Genomic DNA, 26,973 nt, shown 5'->3' with positions numbered 1-26,973 from the left:
CTTTCATAAGTTCACAGTTGAAGGGAGTGAGGTACCAATAAATGACTTCCAGAATCAGGCTTCCTGCAGGACAGCCTGTGTTTGCAACACAGGACAATAACTATGTCTCAGGGAATAATGGGCCTCAGGTATTTGTAGCAATGCAAATTAAGAAAGAATGGTGAACAATTAAGAGAGAAAAAGACAATCAAGATTTCGAACCTTTAAAAAAACTTGAAGAAATTGGTTTTAGCCTGCTGCTTAAAGAGCTGAATTAGGTCCATTGTTGGCATTTTAGTATTTTGAGGTGAAAAGGACTCTCACAGATGAGGACTGGTGGTCTTAGGGATTTAAGTGGTCTATGTGTCCAAGGTTACATATACAGTAATGACAAAGCTAAAATCTAAAATTCCTGATTCCCAATATTCTTTCTACTATACTGCAGCACCAGAATTTATAGCTTCTCTAAGTAATAAAAATATTTTATTATTTTTCTGGTTAAAAAAAAAAAAAAAAAAAAAAACAGGCCGGGCATGGTGACTCATGCCTATAATCCCAGCACTTTGGGAAGCCAATGCAGGCAGATGACTTGAGGCCAGGAGTTCAAGACCAGCCTGGGCAACATGGCAAAACCCTGCCTCTACAAAAACACTACAGAATTAGCTGGGCGTGGTGACGCGTGCCTGTAGTCCCAGCTACTCAGCAGGCTAAAGCGGGAGGATCACCTAAGCCCAGGAGGTCAAGGCTGCAGTGAGCTGTGACTGCGCCACTGCACTCCAGTCTGGATGATAGAGTGAGACCATCTCAAAAAACAACAAACAAATAAAAATAAAAACCCAAAACCACCAACAACAAAACAAACAAACAAACAAAACAAAAAATGTTCCCCTGATTTTCACAAGTTCCCTTAGTTACTATCTGTCAGGGCCTTTCTAAACAGAAAACTTATACCACACTGGGCTCTAACCACTACTCAATCAGAGGACCAATCACCACTTTGATGATGCTGTGGCTTCTCCCAACACTGAAAAAATAAGCACCTCTAAGGGTGTACTATTGAGGTTGCTAAAAAAATAACAACCACATCTACACTTGGAATTATGAACTTGCCCTTCATAGTTCTACTTGTGGTCAAAAGGCAGTGATGTGTCTGGATAGGTAATGGGTCAGCAAGTTGGTCATCTCTTACCTATAGACACGAGAGAAGCTGTGTTGTCTCCTTTAGTGCGACACACAGAGGATGTTGGAAATCCAGCTGCTTTCAGAAACATGATGATGTGATTCTGCACTTCAATCAGGTCTGGATTTTTGCTAGCCTTGGTGTTGCTTATTTTGAGGACATATTCAGTTGGGCCATTTTTGGTTTTTGAAACGTAGACATGAAAGTTTTGGTCATCATAGCTAGGAAGTGGCTGGACCTTGGAAACTTTCAACCCAAACACTGACTCCGCTAATGCAGAGGCCTGTTCCTCACTGAAAGTGGGTTTGCTAAGAGCCTCTGACTGCTGATCATTTCCACTTGACATTATGTCTAGGGGAACAAAAAGTAGCAAACAGAAAGGGGACATAGGATGAATATATTTATTTAAATAATTTTTCTCAAGACAGACCAATAATGTTTTTACTGATTCTGTACTTCTTTTGATTGTTAAGTTTTACTCATAAAGTTAAAAAATATCAAATCAGTGAATAAGATCAAGAAGTAGATGTTTTGGCAAGTGCAAACAAATTCTTATAGGACAAATTATTTTTAAACTTACCTCCCAAACACAGATCAGGAAAGCACGTTGGTATCACCTCGTCCAATCCCTCCTCCTCCCCCATTAATTTTATACGGGAAATTTTGGTTCTGAGAGGTTAAGTGACTTGCCCAAAGTTACATATTAAGTCATAGTAAGAATTCAGCTCTCGGGCTGGACCTGGTGGCTGAAGGCTATAATCCCAGCACTTTGGGAGGCAGAGGCAGGCAGATCACCTGAGCTCAGGAGTTCGAGACCAGCCTGGCCAACATGGTGAAACCCCATCTCTACTAATAACACAAAAATCGGCCGGGCGTTGTGGTGGGCACCTGTAATCCCAACTACTCAGGAGGCTGAGGCAGGAGAATCACTTGAACGCAGGAGGCCAAGTCCACAGTGAGCCAAGATCGCACCACTACACACCAGCCTGGGCAACAGGGCGAGACTCCATCTCAAAAAAAAAAGAGAATTCAGCTCTCCAGACTTCTAATCCATGATTATGTCCTTTTGACTATATTCCTACCATCTTAGGTTTAACAATAAATTCAAATACAGTGATCTTTTATAGTCACAGTTTTGCTAAATTATAAGGATCATCATTTAATTTATTATGCATATTTCAAATAGAAAAACATAGACTGATGAGCTAAGTATTGTGTGAGTCACTAGAGGAGATAAGGCCAGAGAGCCAAAGAAAACCCTGTATTAACTATAAGTATTAACCTGAAATGACTGAATCAACACTGAAGTGACTGAGATTACCTTAAATTGTAAAGAATATGTTTTCCACTGCTGAGAGGAATAGCGGCTTAAAATTAAAATTAAGGTCAATTGCAAAAAATAAAGTTACATTTGAGTTTGTGACCTATAAAATTAATATCTGCCAAAACTGTGACAGAAGCTGAGAGGGAGAGAAATTACTACAGCCTAAGGGAAGACATTCTTGAGAAGATAGATTTGAACTTTTACTTTTAAAGATAGAGATGGGGGTCTCACTTTGTTGCCCAGGTTGGTCTCAAACTCCCGGCCCCAAGTGATCCTCCCACTTATACCTCCCAAAGTGCTGGGATTACAGGCTGAGCCACTGGACCCGGCCTGAATTGATTTTTTTTTTTTTTTTTTTTTTTGAGACAGGGTCTCGCTCTATCACCCAGGCTAGAGTGCAACAGCGTGATTACAACTCACTGTAGCCTCAACCACCAAGCTCAGTGATCCTGAACCTCAGCCTCCTATGAACCTCTGCCTCCTGGGTGGCTAGGACTACAGAAGCCACCATATCAGGCTAATTTTTTGTATTTTTTACAGAGACAGGTTTTCACCATGTTGGACAGGCTGGTCTTGAATTTCTGGGCTTAAGTGATCTGCCTGCCTCAGTTTTGTAATCCCAAAGTGCTGGGATTACAGGCATGAGCACTACGCTGGGCCTTGAATTTTTAAGTATGATTTGGATACATGGGGGAGGCAGGAGACTGTTTTCTTTTACTTGGTAATTCCACCCTCTGCTACTCATAGCTGGTATATTTCCTGAGCATCTAGCTACATATGAAAGACAATGTAGGGCTTCTGAACATACTTCAGGAACCAAATATTTAAGGTTGTTACGATCTCATGTTGTTTTCCCAAAATAGTTTTATTCTAATCCTTCTTTCATACTAAGTTGTAAATAATTGATAACATCGTGAGAGTGAGCTGCATTTTAGGGTATGTTTTGATTGCTGTTCAGGGGATACAGTATTATATAAAAACAATCATATGGGCTGGGCACAGTGGCTCCTACCTGTAATCCCAGCCAGAACTTTGGGAGGCCAAGGTGGGAGAATCACTCAAGGCCAGGAGTTCGAAACTAGTCAGGGCAACATAATGAGACCCCCTTCTCTATTGAAAAAAAATAAAGAATCTCATGAACAGTTAGCTTTTCTGGAAAGTGGAAGATGTGTTGCTTCTGACAGGGAAGGGGCATGAGAGAACTTTCTGAGAGGCAAGTGTTCTACATCTTGATTAGTTTTTGGTTACATGGCTTACATTTGTCAAAACTTAAAACCTAAGTAAACTAGTAAGATCTGTGAATATCACTGAATGTAAAATTTACCTTTAAAAAAGAAAGAGCCCTTCTGAGAAACTGGCTAGGAAAAGGGAGGTGGATCTTAGGGTTTCTTGGAACTCCAAAAATCAGACCATATGTCTGTTAATGCCTAATTTACTTGGCTCTGTCACAGCAAAAACCCACCTAACTCCAGTGAGGGAAAGGGGATAACATTCAGGAAGACACACCAGAAATCTCCTATATGACCCTCTCCCTGCCTCAATCCCAGGACTATAGCCTGATGACTCAAGTTAAAATAAGGGTAGGTAGAGACAGTGGCTGACGCCTATAATCCCAGCACTTTGGGAGGCTGAGGTGGGTGGATCACCTGAGGTCAGGAGTTCAAGACCAGCCTGGCCAACATGATGAAACCCCATCTCTACTAAAAATAAAAAATATATAAAAATAAAATAAAAATCAGCTGGGCGTGGTGGCTGGCGCCTATAATCCCAGCTACTCAGGAGGCTGAGGCAGGAGAATCACTGGAACCCAGAGGGGTGGAGGTTGCAGTGAGATGAGACCGCATCACTTCACTCCAGCCTAAGGGAAAGAACAAAACTCTGTCAAAAAGAAAGAAAAGAAAAGAGAGAAGAGAAAGAGAAAGAAGAAAGAAAAGAAAAAGAGGAAGGAAGGAAGGAAGGAAGGAAGGAAGGAAGGAAGGAAGGAAGGAAGGAAGGGAGGGAGGGAGGGAGGGAGGGAGGGAGGGAGGGAAAGGTAAACCTCAAACGCTAACCACCCCCTGCCCCCCTCCATGGCCTTCCCTGATCCTCCTACCCAAAGTGATTGCTCCAGCCTCTTAACTTGCATAGCTTGTGCCACTGGTCGGTTTCCATCACCTGTTACTGCAAGTTAATGCATTCTTGACAATCATGTTTCCTGTTTACTTTCTAACCAGGCATTTGCTTTCAGAAGCAAGTTAGGCCATTCAGATTTTGTTCACTGAAAATATTGTGACAAAGCCTAAATGGAGTTTCAAAACAATCTTTGCACTTGAAACTTCTGGGAACCAACACATCCTGTCACACTGTATTTAGGCTTAAAACTTTACAAGGAATTTTAACATTCCTTCTGGAGAGAGGTAAACTGGTATAAGGTAAGTATTCAAAATGTAATATGAACTGAAGCATTAACTCCAAGATGAACTCCTGGAGTCATTTTCAACTCCCAAAGTGTGAGAGATGTCAGAACAATTCTGAATTTGAAATGAATGATAAGTTCCTAAAGTTGGAAGGAACCTTAGAGGAAACTGGTGAAGGCCAATCTCCTTTCTAGTCCAGATGTTCCCATACAATCTTTGACTTGTTAAGCTCCTTTTAGGAGAGCCCTGTTTTCCATAGCCATATAAAGCAAGGTTGTTAGCTCTGGCCATCCAAAGCGACTGATGTAATAAAAAGTTGTGCTGGGAAAAATAGGACATATTTTAGTCCCAGCTCTGCTACCTAACCTCTGAAACTCTGGACTAGTCATGTTCTCCTCTAAAACAGAGTTGGACTAGATTATTACTAAAAGTCTCCTCTAGCTCTAGTATTCTTTTTTTTTTTTTTTTGAGACGGAGTCCTGCTCTGTTGCCCATGCTGGAGTGCAGTGGTACGATCTCGGCTCACTGCAAGCTCTGCCTCCCGGGTTCACGCCATTCTCCTGCCTCAGCCTCCCGAGTATCTGGGACTACAGGCGCCCGCCACCACACCCGGCTAATTTTTTGTATTTTCAGTAGAGACGGGGTTTCACTGTGTTAGCCAGGATGGTCTCGATCTCCTGACCTCGTGATCCACCCGACTCGGCCTCCCAAAGTGCTGGGATTATAGGCGTGAGCCACGGCGCCCGGCCCTAGTTCTAGTATTCTATGCCGCTAAAGTTCTTTTAAGTTTGCCTTTTTTCTTTATACAAGGGCTCCAAATCATAGAACTAATGGCACAGATCAACTCCTGAAAGTAAAGAAAAACAAAGAAAAAAATACGTTTATCAGACATGTCCATCTTAATCAAATGTCTCCTATGTATGGAGAGGAATTCTCTCTTTTTTGAGACAAGGTCTCACCCTGTCACCCAGTCTGGAGTAGTGGCGCAATCACTGCTTACTGCAGCTTCCAACTCCTGGGCTCAAGGGATCCTCCCACCTGAGCTTCCCAAGTAGCTGGGACTGTAGGCAGGTGCCACCACGCCTGGCTTTTTTTTTTTTTTTTTTACTTTTTGTAAAGACAGGGCCCCACTATGTTGCCCAGATTGATCTCGAACTTCTGGGCTCAAGCAATCCTCCTACCCTGGTCTCCCAAAGTGCTGGGATTACAGGTGCAAGCCATCATGCCTGTCTTTTTAATTTAATTTTATTATTTTTATTTTTTTAGAGACAGTGTCTCGCTATGTTGCCCACTCACACATTTTTAAAAATTATTAACTTTTTTTCCAACTTCATTCAAAAGGAGAGGAGGAATTCAGGTACTATAGGTTGTTGCTCTATATATCTGGCCAACAGTATTTTAGCTCCTGAAAAAGCCCGCAGGAAGCAAGTGTGATTTCCAACTCCAGGATCTGCGCCAGACTCTCACCACCTTTGTCCTACAGCCAGCGGGGGCTGGACCTTAAGCTCTGTACTTTGTGCAAAGTATACCAGACAAGAAACTGGAGTCATTATTGATTCTTTCCTGTCCCTCACTCCCAACGTGTAACAAAGTCTAGTAAATTCAACCTTAGCATGTCTTCCAACTCTACCTTTCTTCTCCTACATTCCTTTTTGCTGCGTCCTTCCAAGGGATTATACCCAGTCAATGTCTGTATTCTCAGCCCCTAGGCTAGTCCCTTATTTAATATTAAATGGTGAACCAAGGGTGACCTTCACTCCACAGACCCATGGGGCAGTTCACACCCAAGGGGATCATGAAACAGAAAGGTGGGGAATCTAGCATCTGTAGTTTTTCAAAGACAACAATACACTACTAGGTGCTTTTAAGGGTCTTCCTGGTGGGTGAAGGGGAAAGAGTGGTGGGTGAGCGGGCTGTGGAGGGGCTGCTGAACCAAGAGGCAGGAAAAGAGAGGAGGAGGGCGCACGAGTCAGGTTCGCAGCGTTATCAGTGAGGTCCAGTGGAGCTCAGAGACTGCTCCCAGTAGACACCTGCCAGGCGCCGGCACAGTCCTCGGCCAGCGACCCCACACAGACCTGGGAGGGCTGCCCTCGACAGCTTCTCGGGTGCCATGCTTTCATTCTGGGGGCCCAGCTCAGCCCTCCTAGGTTACAGGTGAGGTCCGGGGAGAAGGGTGACTTGCCCATCACGCACGCAGCGAGCTGAGGGTAGCGCGGACTGGAGGAGCCTGAGGCGTAGGACTCGCAGCTCCACACTCGCAGCAAGACTCCCTGCCCTCGGGGACACCCCAGACTCCCGCAGCGGGGACGCGGGGCTCGTCTCTGCTTTCCCCTCCTTGGCTCACCCGCAGCGACCCGACGTCCTGGGGCGGATCCCGCTCTCCAGCAGCCGGGTATTGCGGCCTCGGCCCGGCACTGTGGCCAGGAGGTACAGCAGGGTCCGCAGGGTCCGCAGGGTCCGCAGAGGCCGCAGCCCCCGCGCCCCTCCTCCAAGCCCCCCGAGTCCTGACTTCTGATTGGCTCCCCCTCGTCCCTCGCCGCCCAGTCAGCGCAGACTATTGGAAGGCGGGGCGAGGCCGGGAGACGGGATTTTTTTCCTGGCCCCGCCTAGGAGGCTGCTACAGAACAGAACAGAAATTCAGAGATCCGACTTCCGTTGACTTTCTGCAACTCTGCCCCGCCTTCTCACAGTGAGTATCCCAGTCAGAATTCGGCTACATTTTCATGAATCGGACTCCTTATTCCTGATTGGCTCTCCGGGTTGCCGCCCCACCCCGAGTGGGCAGGTTTTCGGCTCTTGAGTGGCACCTCCGAGTTCCCCAGGGTCCAGGTTGTCGTGGCGGTAACCCTGACAGCTCCTCACCCGCATCCACGTTTTTGTTTCCTAGCCTTCCCTCCTTCTGTTGGAGGCACGTATCCTGGAAGTGATACGTTTAGAAAACGTGGCCCCAGGGAGACTCGACCCTAGACCAGCCCCAGGAACTGCAAGAGTCCTGTTTGGAAGGCCTGAGTAAGGCCTGGCTGCGTTCCGCAGGGAGATGCTGGAATGTTAGAACCCGAACAGTTTAGGCAGGGCGCAGGTGGCTCACGCCTGTAATCCCAGCAATTTGGGAGGCCGAGGCGGGAGGATCACCTGAGGTCAGGAGCTCGAGACCAGCCTGGCCAACATGTGAAACCCCCTCTCTACTAAAAATACAAAAATTAGACTCGGGGGTAGGTATGCCTGCAGCTGCAGAAAGATGTATGGGAACAGACACACAACTCTCCCTCCCAGATAAGCGCAACAAAGAGATGCAGAAGCAATCCAAGCCTCTGATAAACTCTCCCACCCCGAATCCTTAAAAACTTACTTAGTCTGTAAGAGTGTGCCTCTGACCTAACTTGGGCAGACGCCCCTGTCAAGTTTGTTTTCTCTAAAATAAACCCCTCATGATCTTAACTGTCAAGGGCATGAGGCACTGATAAATAGCTTGATGCCCTTCTCCAGCCAAGCAGGACTTCTCGGGTAAGTCAGAGCACTCTATCTACTGTAGGCTACTGGAAGAGAGTCATGGGCACTGGTCCACTCATGCCTGCAACTTGGTCTCTATTTTGTTTTTGCCAAGGCACATCCACCCTGCTTTCTGTCAGGATATAACACACTCGGATTATCTATAGTCACCCTGATTAACTTGGATGATTCTCAAACCCCTATCAACCACCTACTGAGGGAGGCTTCTTCCCCTGCTTTAGATATGGTTCTTACCTGCTTCACTTCTTCTTCTTCTTTTTTTTTTTTTAGACAGAGTCTCGCTCTGTCACCCAGGCTGGAGTGCAGTGGCCGGATCTCAGCTCACTGCAAGCTCCACCTCCCGGGTTCACGCCATTCTCGCCTCAGCCTCCGCAGTAGCTGGGACTACAGGCGCCCGCCACCACGCCCGGCTAGTTTTTTGTATTTTTTTAGTAGAGACGGGGTTTCACCGTGTTAGCCAGGATGGTCTCGATCTCCTGACCTCGTGATCCGCCCGTCTCGGCCTCCCAAAGTGCTGGGATTACAGGCTTGAGCCACCGTGCCCGGCACCTGCTTCACTTCTAATCTCCAAAAGGCAGGGCTGTTTTTCACAACCCCAGGGGAACATAATTAATATCTCATTCCTTTAGATTGTCAGAGTAATTTTGACTTGGATTTTTCTGTAACCAGAATTGGAATCCTACTGGCTCCCTTAGGCCCCTCTGCATGCCTTTTCCCTTGAGTGGCTTCTGAGTTATTTCCACCTGACATTATTCCAGCTATATTGGTATTTTTCTACTTCTCTTGGGATGAGGGAATGGGAATTAAGATTGAATCTGTAAATTGTGAGAATTGGAGGCAGGGCTACTGGATCCACAACTGCCTCTTTGGTATGTGCCTGTTTCCACTCCGTGAATTCTTTTGAAATATTGTATTTGGTAGGGTGCGGTGGCTCACGCCTGTAATCCGAGCATTTGGGGAGGCTGATGGAGGTGGATTACTTGAGTTCAGGAGTTTGAGACCCGCCTGGACAACATGGTGAAACCCCATCTCTACTAAAAAGACAAAAATTAGCCGTGCATGGTGGCAGACCCCTGTAATCCCAGCTCCTAGGAGGCTGAGGTAGGAGAATCGCTTGAACCTGGGAGGTGGAGTTTGCAGTGAGCCGAGATTGCACCACTGCACTCCAGCCTGGACGACAGAGCAAGACTCCGTCTCAAAAAAGAAAAAAAAAATGTACTTTGTAAATTGCCTTTTTCACTTTAAGTGACCATTTCCTTGTTTTAAAGAATATCCTCATACATAAATCTTTCGTGCACTTTATGTGTTTAAACTGCTCAGCGTCATATTACTAGGAATAAGATAATAAACACTTTTAAGGCCTTTTTATTTATTTATTTTGAGACAGGGTCTCAATCTGTTGCTCAGGAGTGCAGTGGCACGATCTCAGCTCACTGCAGCCTCTGCCTCCTGTGCTCAAGGGATCCGCCTGCCTCAGCCTCCCGAGTAGCTGGGACTATAGGCACGCATCATTACGCCCCGCTCCTTTTTTGTAGAGACGGGTTTCGCCATGTTTCCCAGGCTGGTCTTGAACTCCTGGGTTAAGCAATCCTCCCACCTCAGCCTAGCAAAGTGTTGGGATTACGGGCGTGAGCCACTGCACCCGGTCTAAGCCTCTTAATACATGTTGCCAAATCATGTTTTCCTCTCAATAATGCCAACATTGGATATCGTGATTTTTTTTTTTTTTTTTTTTTTTTTTTTTGGAGACGGAGTCTTGCACTGTTGCCAAGGCTGGAGTGCAGTGGCGCCATCTTGGCTCACGGCAAGCTCCGTCTCCCGGGTTTACGCCATTCTCCTGCCTCTCAGCCTCCTGAGTAGCTGGGACTACAGGCGCCCGCCACCACACCCTGCTAATTTTTTGTACTTTTTTTTTTTTTTTTTTAAAGTAGAGACGGGGTTTCACGGTGTTAGCCAGGATGGTCTCAATCTCCTGACCTCGTGATCTGCCCGCCTTGACCTCCCAAAGTGCTGGGATTACAGGCGTGAGCCACCGCACCTGGCTGGATATCATGATTTTTAAAAGTTCCACCAACGTAAGACAAGATGTGTTGTCATTTTTTTTTTTTGAGACGGAGTTTTGCTCTGTCACCCAGCCTGGAGTACAATGGTGTGGTCCCAGCTCACTGCAACCACCACCTCCTGGGTTCAAGCGATTCTCCCGCCTCAGCCTCCCAAGTAGCTAGGACTACAGGCACATGCCACCATACCCAGCTAATTTTTGTATTTTTAGTAGATACGGGGTTTCACTATGTTGGCCAGGCTGGTCTTGAACTGACCTCGTGATCCGCCTGCCTTGGCATCCCAAAGTGCTGAGATTACAGGCGTGAGCCACCGTGCCTGGCCAGATATCTCATTTTAAGCCGGGCGTGATGTTGCAAGTCTATAGTCCCAGCTACTCCAGGAGGCTTAGGCAGGAAAAGTGCTTGAGCCCTGGAGTTCGAGGTCAGCCTGGGCCACATAGTGAGACTGGTTTCTAGGGGTGAAAAAAATGTCATGTCGTTGTATTAACGTTTCTTCAGTTGGCTACTGGAGCAGTTTTCCGTAGTGGCTCTCAAACATAGCTCAGTGGCTGGTCATGGTGGCTCATGCCTGTAATCCCAGCAGTCTGGGAGGCTGAGGTGGGAGAACTGATTGAGGCCAGGCTTTTTTTTTTTTTTTTTTTTTTAAAGAGCTCAGTGATAAAAAAAAAAAAAACTGGAGTGAAACAAAATGAACAATTTGCAGTGAAAGTATAGACATGATTTTACATTATAAAACAATGTCCCATAAAATATCCCAGCAGTTTTATGATACTTCCTTTATATATTACAAGTTGTTTAAAATGCTCAAAATTGGCTTTAGTCTCCACAGTGGGCTACAGCTAAAGCAGCGCTTAGAGGAAAATTTAAATATTTACATTTACATTGGAGGAAAAGTGTTAACAAAGCTGGGGGAAAGGAGGAAATTAAATAAGTAACAGGAAACACTTAAGAGCAGAAACCAATAAAAGACAACAAACCGGGCACGGTGGCTCATGCCTGTAATCCTAGCACTTTGGGAGGCTGCGGCAGGCTGATCACGTGAGGTCAGGAGTTTGCGACCAGCCTGGCCAACAGGGGGAAACCCCGTCTCTACCAAAAATATAAAACAAATTAGCTGGGCATGGTGGCACATGCCTGTAATCCCAGCTACTCGGGAGGCTGAGGCAGAATTGCTTGAACCCGGGAGGTGGAGGTTGCATTAAGCCGAGATCGTGCCACTGCACTTCAGACTGGGCAACAGAGCCAGACTCTGTCTCAAAAAACAAACAAACAAACAAAAAAACCCAAAACCAAACAAAAAACCAGAAAACAATGTAAAAAATTGGCTCTTTAAAAAATTAATTCAATTTCTAACCCCTTAGAAAGACTGATCAAGGAAAAAAAAGAAAACACAAATTACCAATATTGGTAATAAAAAGGGACCCTGCCACAGACCATACAGATATTAATAGATGGAAAATATTGAAAAAAAAATGCTTTAAAATTCAGTACTACCACCACGTAAACACAACATTCACAGTGACAACACACTTATTTAAGAGACAGGATCTTGCTGTCACCCAGGCTGGAGTGCAGTGGCATAAATCATAGCTTGCTGCTGCCTCAACCTAGGCTCAAGCATCCCTCCTGCCTCAGCCTCCTAAGTAGCTGGGACTACAGGTGCACACCACCACACCAAGCTAATTGTTATTATTAAGAGACAGGGCCTTGCTATGTTGCCCAGGGTGGGGTCAAATTCCTGACTTCAAGTGATCCTCCTGCCTCCTGCCTTGGCCTCCCAAAGTGTTGGAATTATAGGTGTGAACCACCTCGCCTGGCCCACACTTGTCGTTATACAAGCAAATTTTGTGAGAATTATTTGCTTTTGCAATAAATGCATTTTTCAAGTATACAACACAGGTTTATAACATACATCAAATCAAAATGGTAAAGCTGAAGCTACTTTGTAATTAAAAAGCAAAATTAGCATCAAGTGAAAACTGTAAACCAACTAAATGTTACACTGATGAAGCTGGAAATTTCCTCCCAGGCGGATATTCAAACTATCAGCTTGTGCCTATGTTGGTATTAGCCTTTATAATGCAAAATTCTTAGAATACTAAATTGGAATCCTTAGAAAATTCTAATAAAGTGCCAATTGTGGTTTATGATTACTGAATTCTAATAAATAAACCTTACTCATTTAGGTTGCTAATAGTGGGAAGAAAGGATACATCTTTTTGAATCAATGTCCCCGCCTAAATCTCATGTGGGATTGTAATCCCCAGTGTTGGAGGTGGGGCCTGGTGGGAGGTGACTGGATTATGGGGGCAGTTTCTTATGGTTTAACACCATCCCCCTTGGTGCTGTCCCTATAGTGAGTTCTCCTGACATCTGGTTGTTTAACAGTGTGTGGAACCTCCCCTGTCCCTCTCTTCCTCCTGCTCCGGCCATGTGAAGTGCTTGCTCCCACTTAATCTTCCACTGTGATTGTAAGTTTCCTGAGGCCTCCCCAGAAGCCGAGCAGATGCCAGCATCATGCTTCCTGTACATCCTGCAGAACCATGAGCCAATTAAACCTCTTTTTAAAATAAATTACCCAGTCTCAGGCATTTCTTTATACAATGCGAGAACAAATACACCTGGGATCCTGGCTCCCAGCTTCCAATGACTTGCTTCATGAACATTAATGAACAGGCAGCACAGAGAGCAGGCATCCTCCTGCCCTGCGCTGCTCCTGTAGCACAGAGGCACAGGAACACATAGCATCTGGATGGCAGCACATTTCGTGTTTTTTTTTTTTTTTTTTCTGAGACGGAGTCCCGCTCTGTTGCCGAGGCTGGAGTGCTGTGGCGCAATTTCCGCTCACTGCAAACTCTGCCTCCCAGGTTTACGCCATTCTCCTGCCTCAGCCTCCCAAGTAGCTGGGACTACAGGTACCTGCCACCATGTCCGGCTAATTTTTTTATTTTTAGTAGAGACTGGGTTTCACCATGTTGGCCAGGATGGTCTTGATCTCCTGACCTTGTGATCTGCCCACCTTGGCCTCCCAAAGTGCTGGGATTACACGCATGAGCTACTGTGCCCAGCCGGATGGCAGCACATTTCCTACATCATTTTGTTTTATTTTCAACTACTACAAAATAGAACAAGAATCAAATGTGATAATACAATTTTCTTTATTAAAAATAATTTACAGCATCAGTAACATATACACAATTGTCATCAACTGAACTTCGCCTCCAATATATTTTTATACAATACTTAACATTATTGAACTTAAAACTGTTACACTGTTTTGTTGGCTTTAAATAATAGACAATGATTTTTGTCTATTACTTAGTGATAGACAAAGTGATTACTTTGTCTGTTACTTAAGTGAGATTATGTTTTCATAGCCACATATTATGTGTAAAATTGATAGAAACATCAGCAATATCACCCTTTAGGGGAAAAAACACCGAAAAAGCCAAAGTCCACCCTCTTCTTCTCTCTTATTACTCCAATCAAACTAAGATAGGGTAAACATCCAGTATCTTAGTATCTTCTCCTAAACCTAAAGACAAAAGAAAGGTGTCTTCTATTCAACTACAGAAAAATGTCAAATAATTTCTCCTCATCCTCTCATTCATCACTGTGAAAGCAAATGAACACAACCTTGTTACCATATATGCAGGCAACTATGATTCTGACTTAGGTCCTAGCTTTACATTCCTTTAGTACAACTGTTGTTTGATTACCAATGAAAACCTGAGCACTCTGGCTAGAGGGATACTAGTACCTTCTTTCAAATGTCAGCATGGAGATAAAATAGTGACAACTGTCATCTTAGATACTTTTTAGATATAATAATGGCAATTCAGTGGCTGGATGACATTTTCACTGATTCCATTGTGTAAGAGTAGCAAAACCCCAAAATATGAAAATGGCAATGACATGTAGCATAATGTTTTTAAAGTATAAAAAAAAACCTGCTGTTGGTAATGACCTTTGAAATTGTACTTTAAGCTTACAACACTGATTTGCTTTTCTTGTGTGTCTGACATTACACTTCCTTATTTTTTTTGGTAACACAAAATTATCCAGGTATAGTCAAAAAAGAAGATATAGACAATAAAAACTAACAGATGCCACATTTTGCAAACATAGCATTTGGCTAGAGGCAGAATTATAAGGTATACATATTAAAACATACATCCACGACTCTCCTCCTCAATTTGGAACCATGTTTATCAAGTTTTTACTTCATTGTATATAAGCCAAAAAATTAAGAAAACCTTGATTTGTTCCTGAAATACAAGATTTGCTTGTATTATTACTGGACTAGGTAGACTGGATATGTGAATGTTTAATTCATAGTTAGCTAGCTTTACCATCATCTCCTGAATCAGCTGCTGAGGATGCCTGTGCCTCCGCCCATAACTATATATAGAGTATGCTTTCAAAATAATATAGGCCGGGTGCGGTGGCTCACAACTGTAATCCCAGCACTTTGGGAGGTCGAGGTGGGTGGATCACGAGGTCAAGAGATTCAGATCATCTGGCCAACATGGTGAAACCCTGTCTCTACTAAAACTACAAAAATTAGCTGGGCGTGGTAGCGCATGCTTGTAGTCCCAGCTACTCAGGAGGCTGAGGCAGAAGAATCGCTTGAACCCGGGAGGCGGAGGTTGCAGTGAGCCAAGACCATGCCATTGCACTCCAGCCTGGTGACAGAGCAAGACTCCGTCTCAAAAACAAAACAAAACAAAACAAAACAAAACAGATTTGTTTCCTGCTGCACAATCTGGAATTACCATTTCTTCAGAGCACATACAGGCATTTCATCATTCAACTTGTAATTTCTCCTAACTCATGTTTTCATGTAAATTAAAAACACATGCACTGACAAATAAATATACAGTATATATCAAGAACACAATATAATTTGAAAGTGTCGAAGAAAATACTTATACAAAATTTAAATAAGGAAATCATTTTGTCAAACTCTAGTCCATCTTATTGTCTAAACACATATTTGCAAAATATTTTCAAAAGATTGTATGATTATGTGCAAAGTTCTCAGTGGTCTTCATCCACTGGTTTGGTAGTTTCAGCATTTTGCTTAAAACAAGTAATTACTTATGCAATGTGAACTAATTCTGAATTGCAGTAACTAAGTCAGTCATAGAAAGATCTCTATGTGAAAAAAAAATCACTACAACTAACCTTTAGCCTGCTAAATTTCTTAATTAAGAAATGGTATAGAACCTTCTATAATTAATTTTCCAACCTTTTTTTAAAAAATTGCCAAACATCTTGCTGACAGAACATTTGATGTGATGGGCAGACATGCATATTGAGGATACATAGTACTCAGCAACAACTTAAGTGTTTTATCCTTACAGTCAGCTTTGGTTAAAACATAACAAAATTAATAAAATCATGCATCGCAGGTGATAAATGATTCAAAATGACAGGAAATCAATTTAATGAAGAAATAGCAACATTTAAAAAATGCATAGGGTTGAGTACCCGTATAATTGAGGGTGGATAATTTAAATGTCTAGAAGAAATCAGTTCAGAGTTTAATGATTAAATAACATTCTCTTTAGCAACTATGAGTGTGAAATTTTGGTTAATGACACCGAAAATATTAGGTTATAGGAAGTTACAGTATTACATAAGGTGAGCAAAATAATCTAATCCAATTAATATAATGCCATCGGGGGCTTGTCAGATAGTCACAGTGGCAAACTGCTGAAACATTAAAGGCTGCGTCATATGTGATATGTATTTCCACTGCTAATACATGGTGCCACACAATCAGTTGTATTTTGCCATGGTCCATCTTTGTATGTGGAGGGAACCTTGGCTGGACTGGACAGAATGATTGTGACCTGGGGCAGGTTCTATCCCTTGAAGTTAGACTAAGGATAAACCTGATTATATGACAAACTAAGAATGCCAAATGTGTCCAGCTCAATTCTGAAGAGCAATTAATATACTTAAAAGGTCCACTTATAAATGAGATTCCAATGACCACAATTTTAGAGTCTAATCTGGCTTCTTGTATTTCAATCTGCTACTCTTAAACCAACAAACAGTAGTACACAGTTTTATTGGTGCAAAACTAAACAACTCCAGGAAGGTTACTCATATAAGAATCTTCAACACAAATTCTGCCTTTATTTACAAAATGGTCTGATAAAATATCGCCCCCCCCATACTTACAGGTCTCTTCCACAACACACTTCACACGTTGATTTTAGCAATGTTAATAGCACCATTCGTATATTATTTAAAATCAAGAAGATTTCATTTCAGTTACTATGTTGATTCATCATCATTTACATCCATGGATGAGATAAGTGAGTATACTGGGACTATCTGCAGCTCCATGGTAAGGATTCCTGGGTCCAGCACAAAAGGCTTTGCAGTTATCAGTTATGAAAGGTATCCATGATAAGTAGATACTATGAGAATTTTCGTGCCACAAAGTTTAATAATCCTCCATGTTTGTACAATGTTATTTCCACATCATCTTCAAACGAAGCAATCACGCTGAATACTTTTCCAGTGCTTGTCTTTAAAGAAACAAAAACATCTCATGTGAGCAAGTAAATCTTCCAGGTGCTACTTGGTGGTTAAGAACATTTGTCTTCATATTTAATGACTATACTTGCCACATATTCTGTCTGATTTATCCTGGTTCTAATTTCTTATATTCTGATTGCCTGAAACTTTTCTGCTGCTTGAAAAACACCTGAGATACCTGATCATGGGCTTCATAGCTAAGTAGAAAAATAGCTACATTTAGATTTTGACTTATTAATTGGGGAAGTTATACTCACTATTCATATTCATTTTACACCAAATATTCATTGCATGTAATCAATAACTCCTACTCTTTCCCCTTTTTTCTTAGTTGTAAAGTCTGTTTTGCTCTAACTTTGAACGTTCAACTTTGCCCTCTCTTTGGAGTGGTATGTATGCCTCCGTCAAAATTAGATCGGGACAGCAAAAAAATGACCACCATGAAAAGGAAACTGGCACTTGTTAAGTGGAAGTCAAGATTCCCCTCCATGTGTTCTTTTTTCTGGTATAAGCATCCAGTTCTTTCCACTTTTCCTCAGAGAACTTGAACTATTAACATAGCTAGATTTAAGTATGGCGGAGGGAGTCATCTTAAATGGCAACTTAACATGCATTAAGGGACTTCACTATATAATTTACAGCAATTGATGCGTGTTCAATTCATAAACATTTGAGTGCATAATCATATATTTGAAAATTTTAGAGATACCTGTATATTCAATGTAATTCCAGGAGACAGTTCTTCAGGAAATGTTAAAGAAAATGTTTCTCTACCGGAGAGGCCCAAGGAATCTGCATTTTCTCCTGGAAGGAACTGAAGTGGAGCTATGCCAATTCCAATCAAATGATCTTTGTGTATTTTTTCATAACTTTCGGCCAAAACAGCTTTCACACCCTGTAATAAATGTGCATTTTATTTCCTCCAATCACTTCTGAAAGTTATTTACTGAGCATTTAAAGGGGGTAAAAATCTACTTTGGCCTTTCTCTAAATACTTTTAGTCTAATACCTCATACTGCATCAATATTCTATCAAAGTATTTACAGAAACTTTTTATAGATTATTTTTCTGAATTTTTATGGAGCTCCCTAAATTATTCTGGCTCCCCTTCTGCTGCTCTAGGGTTAAGTACTGCCGCTGCCTACCACATCATAAGAGCTCTATAAATGGGCTGGTTCCTTTGACCCCAAAGTAGGGCTCAGAAGGATTTCTATTTAAACATGACAGATCTAATATATGTGTTCAACACTCTTGAAATGCCACTAAAATAAAGGAATAAAGAAGGTATATGGGGCCAGGCACAGTGGCTTATATGCTTATAATCCCAGTACGTTGGAGGCTGAGGCAGAAGGATTATTTGAGGACGGGAGTTTGAGACCAGCCTAGGCAATATAGAGAGACCCTGTCTCTACAGAAAAAATAAAAAATAAAATAAAAAATAACAAGAACAGGCTGGATGCAGTGGTTCATGCCTATAATCCCAGCACTATGGGAGGCCGAGGTGGGCGGATCACTTGAGGCCAGGAGTTTGAGACCAGCCTGGCCAACATGGTGAAACTCCATCTCTACCAAAAACAGAAAAATTAGCTGGGCATGGTGGTATACCTGTAATCTCAGCTACTAAGGAGGCTGAGGCAGGAGAATCACTTGAGGTCGGTAAACGGAGGTTGCAGGGAGATCACGCCACTGCATTCCAGCCTGGGCAAGAGAGTGAGACTCTGTTTCCAAAAAATATAAGTAACAACAATAATAAAGAGGGTATAAGCCCATAGCAACGAAGGGAATAGGATGAGAGAATTCTATAAATATTTAGAAAACAGAGATAGGTAACTGATTTAGAAGACAATGTTGAAACCACAGAATGATAAAATGAAATTAGAGAGTGATACCAGTCAAGGTCTGAGTTAATGTGCAACACAAGCCCCAGGAAAAGGATTGAGATTCAGAGGATGAGCTTCTCAGAATACTTGTGGATACAGGTTACAAGGCCACACAAAGCAGTAAGATCCAGCTCAATCCCCACTCCACAAGAGTAGAGGTTTATTCTCTGGAAAAAAAAAATGAGCCAAAGGCTCTAGACTTGTGTTTTTCAACTTTTTTCTCCACTGTCTACCTAAGGAGTCTTTTAAGACTCCCCCCCCCATAATTGTGTCTTCCTGTTCACCTCCTTTCTCTCCAAAATTTTAACACCACTAAGATGCCGTGTATCTTTTTATGTACTCTATATTTATCTGTACTTCACGTGCAAAAAGTAAAATTTTTTTTTTTTTACCACCTGAGAACCAATTTCTGTTCTTTGGGAGTGCCATCACCCCTCCTGAGAATATATTCTTTTTAAAAAATTTTTTTACTCATTTTCTGTTACAGCAGAAATAAGGAAGAGAATACATTCTCTAGACTGACAAACACTGGGCATAGGGGCTTGAGAATACCCCTGAAACAGGAGACTAAGTAGATGTCTACATCCTGAACGAGTCTCTTTCCTTGAAGACACTGAATGGCCTCAGAGAAAATACAGATAAGGACATATAGAATCTCTCAATGAAAAAGGTAGCTTATCACCCAATCACCTATAGTAAGGCACAGTAACTGACAAAACCCAGCCCCCATCCACGGCTTGTAATCAGTTTTTTAATATCTAACAAATGGAGGGCCAAGCATCACCTGCCATATGAGGAAAGCTTTCAACATCAAATACAAACACTAAAACACTTTCCAGGATAAAAAAGAACCTATACCTATCATTAATACTCATAATAATACTTATAATTAGTATCTTAGAAGGATGAGATTTTGGTTTATTCCTATAGCCCCTCAGAGTATTTACATTTTAAAGAAGATATTAAAGATTAAAATAAGAATGAGGCCTACATGATATGTGTTTCAGCCAGCCTTTTTAAAGCTACAATTGTAAAGAGAAGCACTTGTCAGTATGAAATGGCAAAAAGCACATGTCACATGACTATTCCCCCCAGCAGATGGCCTATGTGCTCTGCAATAAGGAAACAGTCTCAGGAGAAATGTCCTCCTGGCAGACAGCCAGGCACCACAATCTCCTATTTAGGGGGAAAAAAGGTGAAGCTTGGCCCACTACTTTAGAGTCTTTTACCCACTAATGGGGCAAATCTGAGAAAACTGAATCAAAAGGAGGCAAGTAAAATTAACAGTGGGGGCCGGGCACAGAGGCTCAAGCCTGTAATCCCAGCACGTTGGGAGGCCACAGCGGGAGGATCGCTTGAGCCTAGGAGTTCAAGATCAGCCTGAGCAAAATAGGGAGATTCCATCTCTACAAATAATACAAAAATTGGCCAGGGGTGGTAACTCATGGTTGTAGTCCCAGCTACTTGGGAGGCTGACACAGGAGAACTGATTGCACCTGGGAGGTCATGGCTGCAGAGAGCAGTGATTGCGCCACTTCACTCCAGTCTGGGTGACAAGGACACGGTCTCAAAACCAAACAAACAAACAAACAAAAAAAATCAATACGTATAAATAATTATAAAACAACAGTTTAAAACAGAATTTCCTTTCCCTCTATTATGCTGACTTCTTCACATAAGACTGATGTAGGTTTAACCAAACTCAAGAGTATTAAAATGATACTAACGAGATGAGTACAAAGTATTATCTAAGATCACTGAAACAAACAAAACCCTCTATACCTATGAGGTTCAAATAACTATAAAAAATCCAAATAAACTTTGACAGTATGTTACTGACAAAAGGGAACATTTAAAACTCTTTGAAGCTTAAGATGATAAATTTTAAGATTCAATACCAGTAAATATGGTCCTTTGGCAGCCCAGTCTCTGGAGTTTCCTGAACCATATTTCTTTCCTGCTAAAATAATCAGTGGGATACCTTCTTTCTGGTACAGCTCTGCAGCCTCAAATACATCTAGCTGTAGATTAAAACAAACACAAAAATCTTTAATACAAATTTTGATCCAGTTAGAATTGTCTAAATACTTTGTGTGCATCCTCACCGTCTGTCCTGACGGAAAATGAATTGTTTTAGGAGCTGGTTTTCCAATAAACTTATTAAAAAGCTTGATATTTGCAAAAGTGCCTCTTGTCATTACAGCATCATTACCTCTTCGAGCTCCGTAAGAGTTGAATTCACGAGGGGTAAGGCTACAAGAAAGTAATGAAAGTCAGTTTTCATTACATATGGAAAACAATCACACACTACTGAGTTGTAAGACTTATTAAAAATTTTTTTTATCACAGAAAATTTCAAACACAAACAAAAGAAAACAAAACCATGAATGTCCACACGCCTATCACTAAGCTATAACTTAATGGATTCTTGGTTTCTTCTACAGTCAACCCCATTAGATCATTTTGAAGCAAAACTGAGATATATTTTAACAGCATACATTTCAGTACATTTCTCTAAAAGATATAGACTTAAAATCTTTACACCAAAAAAAAAAAAAAATCACAATAATTTATTAACATCAGATAGTCAATATTCAAATGTCACTGATTATTTCCAAACTACTTTAAGTTGGCTTGTTCAAATCAGGATCAAAATGCAGTTCATAAATGCATTCAGTTGATCTCAAGTGTTTTAATCTACAGTTGACCTTTAAACATAAATTTGAGTTGTGTGGGTCCACTTATACAACGATTTTTTTCAACCAAATGCTGACAGAAAATATATTATTCACAGGATGCAGAAAACTGCAAATACGATTTTTCATGCATCTGCAGGACTGACTGTAGGAATTTTTCATGCATCTGCAGGACTGACTGTAGGAATTCAGTATGTGTGCATTTGGGTATACATGGGTGGTCCTGGAACCAATCCCACATCTATACCAAGGAGTGACAGTATATGTTCCCTCTCCTTCCTCCTGCTTGTGCTCTATCTGATGAAATAAAGTCACTTGTATACTTCTCTGTACCCACATTGTGTTGACTGCATCTCCATGGATCATTTAACAAGTTCTTCTGCCTTCTGTTCTTGTAAATCACATGTTAGATCCAGTGGCTTGATAAGATTTGGGTTTTTAATTTTTGGCAACAATGCTTCATAGGTCATGTGTACTTCTATCAGGAGGCACAAGATAGCCAATTGTCTTTTCCTGGAATGTTACCAGCTCATTGTGGTCTAGATTGCTTATTTTACTAGAGACTGTAAAATAGTGACACTATAATTCACCCATTCCTTCTTCATTTTTTAGCTATAAAAGTTCTATAAAGAAAAACTTTCCAGCAGGCATGGTGGCTCCTACCTGCAATACCAGCACTTTGGGAGGTCAAAGTGGGAAGAATGCTTGAGCCCATGTGTTGGAGACCAGCCTGTGCAACAAAGGGAGATCTCATCTCTACAAAAAATTTAAAAATTATGCAGGCATGACGGTGTGAGCCTGTAGTCCCAAGCTACTCAGGAGGGTGTGACAGGAGGAGTGCTTGAGCCCAGGAGTTCCAGGCAGCAGAGAGCCAACTGCCATTGCCCTCCAGCCCGGGCAAGAGTGAGACCCTGTCTCTACAAACAAACAAAAGACAAACTTTCCTTCATCAATGATTTGGTTATGCTGAAATACATTCCATACAGGAAAGGCTGGTTAAAGAATTGATAATATTTACCAGTTTTCAAGCTAATGAGCTGGTCCTGGCCCTGAGACCTTTAGACAGAAGACTGATGGTCTCTTGACAACTCCCTTGTTTTTGGTAATCTTGGTAATTTTTGGTAAAATCGTGTACATTTTCCAGTCCCAGATCTGGAATCACTAATTTCTCCATGAAGCACTGGTCCACCATACTGGGAAATAGTATTTAGAAAACATAATCTGGGTGCTAGGGGTATTGCTACTGGATTAATGACTACATATAACGTTTTAGGGAAAAATAACTGAACATAAATATCTCAACAATCAACAACTGACTTTCATCGGCCTCTGATCTGGTCTTTTACGCAGAGGCAACAATACTCTAAATTTGTGCATTTAAATTCTTACTTCAGGGTGGGAGTGTTAGGAGGTTTGAGTGTCTTTATTTTTAGAAAATTCTAATTGATGAACACTACTGGATTAAATGTGCTAAGAAATACATGCCAGAAGGCGTAATAATTACAAAAATTGTACATTTGAGAGAAGTGTTGACTGTTTTCCTTTTTTGGAAGTATGTCACAATTATGATGAAGATGGAAATCACAATCAAAAAAATATTTATAGGAAAGAAAACTTATTTCTCACCACTTTATAATAAAAGCTATGCAATATTATCACATGTCAAGACAAGCTATATGGACATTTTGGCCAGGCACGGTGGCTCATGCCTGTAATCCCAGCAATTTGGGAGGCCGAGGTGGGCGGATTACTTGGTCAGGAGTTTGAGACCAGCCTGGCCAACGTGGTGAAACCCCGTCTCTACTAAAAATACAAAAACTCTCTGGGCATGGTGGCGTGTGCCTGTAATTCCAGCTACTTGGGAGGCTGAGGCAGGAGAAACGCTTGAACCTGGGATGCAGAGGTGGCAGTGAGCTGAAATTGTACCACTGCACTCCAGCCTGGGTGACAGAGTGATAGTCTTTTGAGTGACAGTCTCAAAAATAAATAAATAAATTTCAATGAAAAAGCCTGTCATTTTAATTACACAAGCATCAAACAACCATCCAATAAGCTAATCAGGTAGCAGTACTACACATTCTGCTTTTAGCAAAACTTTGTCTTATTGTCAAAACAGTCCTTTGATAACAGGGCAACTCTACATGATTAATCATGTAGAAATGAAATAAAATCTTACTAGTTTAAAATTTTTATCTCCAATATAAACAGCCTTTACATTTACATTTATTGTTCCTATAAAATTTTAGGCTCATGAAGCAGAAATTCATTGTCTTTTGATTTGATACACATCATTCCCAGCCTCACACATGTACATTTCACAGCCCATAAAATACACATTTAAATTCCTTACTCCCATAATGGGAAGCTGGTTTTAACCAAATGAGCAGGCTTCATTTGGTAGGTAAAACCAAGCTGATTTTTCAATAAAGTAGCACTGAAAAAGAAAAATCTTATTTCCAATCAGCTGTTTATTGAGACTATAAGGGCTCAATTTAAAATTGCAATTTCATTGTCTAAAGTCACAAGCAAAGACAGGTACAGAAGGTACCGCCCCCCTCCATTCTCCATTCTTGCTTAAGACAAACACATTGGCAGTCAGATATCTACGATAGCATGTATTTACTGGAAAAAAGGAACATGACCAATAGAAGCCTCTGAATCAATAAGAAACAAGAAAAAACAAAAACACTCTAAAGCCATGTACACATACCCTCTGTTTGTCAAATACTTAGCGGCAGCACTATTCCTAGCGATACTTCCTGCAGGTGATATATGATCTGTTGTGACAGAGTCTCCCAAATATAATAAGACATGGGCATTTTCAATAGCCTGGAGTGCAACTGGCTCTTTGGTCTAGAAGGTAAAAGTTCAAGGCATTTAACTCTTTACAAGACTTCTTAGTTTATAACAATCTTTAAAAGATCAAATAGTCAAACAGTACTTACGAGTTTATCAAAAAATGAAGGGCATCTGATATAAGTAGACTTTAAGTCCCATGGAAACAAAACTGAATCTGGTGCTTCTAAGGAATTCCACCGTTTATTCCCCATCTGTGAATACAGTTAAAAGGGCTCAGAAGAAGAGGCACATGAAAATGATCAACGGAATAAAATAGTACTTAGGTCAGAACAAAAACAACAAAAATAGGCCTTATCCATTTGGAAAGAAAATTAAGACAGTGTATTCTTCTTTTTTTTAATTTAAAATTTTTATTTTTGCCCAGGCTGGTCTTAAACTCCTGAGCTCAAGTGATACATGTGCCTTGGCCTCCCAGAGTGTTGGGATTATAGGCGTTAGCCACCATGCCCAGCCAAAACAGTGCATTGTAAAAAATCATGAGGTTTTTGGACAGGATGATTAAAAATTTGCTCCTCAAATTCTAGCATACCAGATCTCCAGGTACACTGTAAGGGGAAAGTTTCAATATAAACTGAACATAAAGACTACAGAGTCCAAAAAAAGTTAAAGAATTTAGAAAGATTTCTACATGTTGCCACAGAGAGATTAAGCATGTATGAGGTATGCTGTTAATGTCTAAGAATGTTATAATGGAGAAAAACCTCTGCTTTTTCAATATATTTGTTCCACATCAAAGCCTTCAAACTACATCCAAAAATCTCACCATTTCTTAGGCCAGGCACAGTGGCTCACACCTGTAATCCCAACACTTTGGGAGGCTGAGGTGGGTGGATCACTTCAGTCCAGGAGTTTGAGACCAGCCTGAGCATCTTTATTTTTTATTTTACAAAAAATAAAAAAATTAGCTGGGCCTGAGCGCCTGTGGCCCCAGTTACTCGGGAGGCTGAGGAGCAGGATTGTTTGAGTCCAGGAGGTTAAGGCTACAGTGAGCTGGTTCAGGCCACTGCACTCCAGCCTGGGTGACAGAGTGGGGCACCATCTCCCAAGAAACACCAAAAAATAAATAATAATTTTAAAAAATTGCATAATTTATATAATTATTCTCTTTACAGCTTATTTGCCTCTTCCCAGGAGAATTCTGGGTTTTGTTCACTGATGTATTCTGAACACCTAATCAATTCTTTCTTTTCCTCCTCAACTTTTATTTTAACTTCTGGGGTACATATGCAGGATATGCAGGTTTGTTACACAGGTAAATGTGTGCCACGATGGTTTGCTGCACGGATCATCCAATCAACACTAATCAATTCTGATACTCTAAGACATTTTCTTTCTTTCTTTTTTTTTTGAGATGGAGCTTTGCTCTTGTTGCCCAGGTTGTAGTGCAATGGCACGATTTCAGATCACCGCAACCTCTGCCTCCCAGGTTCAAGCGATTCTCCTGCCTCAGCCTCCTGAATAGCTGGGATTACAGGCATGCGCCACCACACCTGGCTAATTTTTCTGTATTTTTAGTGGAGATGGGGTTTCTCCATGTTGGTCAGGCTGGTCTTGAGCTCCTGACCTCAGGTGATCCACCTGCCTTGGCCTCCCCAAGTGCTGGGATTACAGACGTGAGCCACTGTGTCCAGCCGCCATTTGCTTTTTAATTATAGATTCCAGATACAAACTATTACACACTGAAAACCGCGTTCAAAATAACGTAATTTTAATTTTTATTCTAGTCAGAAAACAAGATATATGAAATAAAAGAACACTGCAAATTGATTAAACTATTTAAGAAACACATAAGACTCTTACTTCTATTTTATCTTTTAATGCTTTAAACATGGATAGTATAACATGTTCTTCCTCTACTCGATGAACTTCTTCTCGACTAGGCCAAATATCATGCAGGTAAATGTTCTTGCCGGTGGAGTCAGTACCTGGTTAAAATTTTTGAACATGACACTCAGTAAAAAAATAACTCTCTGAAAATGTTCATACCTTTTCAAAGACATATTATGGACATCAAGTAAATGATTCAACTGGGTGCTTCAGGCTTAAGCGGCTGGAAGAACTAATTACCTGCACATTTTATTTTCTTCACATAAACACAGAAATTAATAACTATACATTATCATAAGTTTTCCTGAAATAATTCAAAGAACAGATGGTCTAAGAAACATTTCAAAAATATAATGACTTCTGTGGGGAAACATATGTGTAGGTATACATATACATAAAGGAAAAGATACCTAAAGGTTCTGTCTGGAAATCTATATTCACTGTGCCTGCTATGGCATAAGCTACCACTAACGGTGGAGAGGCAAGATAATTGGCACGAACACAATCACAAAGACGACCTTCAAAATTTTTGTTTCCAGATAAAATTCCACAGGTAACCAAATCACCCTGAAAAAAAACACAAACACACAAACAAACATATTCAATTCTAGAGATGGTACAAATTTGGATAATCATATATAAGCAATCTTAAAGTCTGAGGGCGAGATTAACCAAAAAACATATTACTAACTTTTAAATACAGA

The 26,973-nt window shown here is 41.4% G+C and overlaps 2 protein-coding genes across 6 annotated transcripts in view; both read right to left on the bottom strand.

Moving 5' to 3' along the window:
• The window catches only part of HYKK (hydroxylysine kinase), a 30,229-nt gene extending 22,904 nt beyond the window's left edge, over positions 1–7,325 (bottom strand). Inside the window, exons 1-2 of one of the 2 annotated variants that reach the window (XM_025390546.1) lie at positions 7,224–7,325; positions 1,169–1,510 (exon numbers count right to left, since the gene is read on the bottom strand). In XM_025390546.1, coding sequence (XP_025246331.1) covers positions 1,169–1,505 — 337 coding nt within the window. In that variant the 5' untranslated portion in view covers positions 1,506–1,510; positions 7,224–7,325. The remainder of the gene's footprint in view (positions 1–1,168; positions 1,511–7,223) is intronic. The other variant, XM_025390545.1, reaches the window with a different exon arrangement.
• A 6,266-nt stretch (positions 7,326–13,591) lies between these two features.
• The window catches only part of IREB2 (iron responsive element binding protein 2), a 63,686-nt gene continuing 50,304 nt past the window's right edge, over positions 13,592–26,973 (bottom strand). For all 4 annotated transcript variants that reach the window (XM_025390236.1, XM_025390237.1, XM_025390233.1 and 1 more), the window contains 8 exons: positions 26,680–26,836; positions 26,243–26,367; positions 24,529–24,633; positions 24,294–24,436; positions 20,993–21,140; positions 20,786–20,908; positions 17,717–17,902; positions 13,592–16,997 (listed from right to left, as the gene is read on the bottom strand). In XM_025390236.1, coding sequence (XP_025246021.1) covers positions 16,887–16,997; positions 17,717–17,902; positions 20,786–20,908; positions 20,993–21,140; positions 24,294–24,436; positions 24,529–24,633; positions 26,243–26,367; positions 26,680–26,836 — 1,098 coding nt within the window. In that variant the 3' untranslated portion in view covers positions 13,592–16,886. The remainder of the gene's footprint in view (positions 16,998–17,716; positions 17,903–20,785; positions 20,909–20,992; positions 21,141–24,293; positions 24,437–24,528; positions 24,634–26,242; positions 26,368–26,679; positions 26,837–26,973) is intronic.

This window comes from Theropithecus gelada, chromosome 7a (assembly GCF_003255815.1).
Source record: "Theropithecus gelada isolate Dixy chromosome 7a, Tgel_1.0, whole genome shotgun sequence".
NCBI lineage: Eukaryota > Metazoa > Chordata > Mammalia > Primates > Cercopithecidae > Theropithecus > Theropithecus gelada.
The sequence above is the reverse complement of the archived record's forward strand: the minus strand, read 5'-3'. Positions and strand labels throughout refer to the sequence as shown.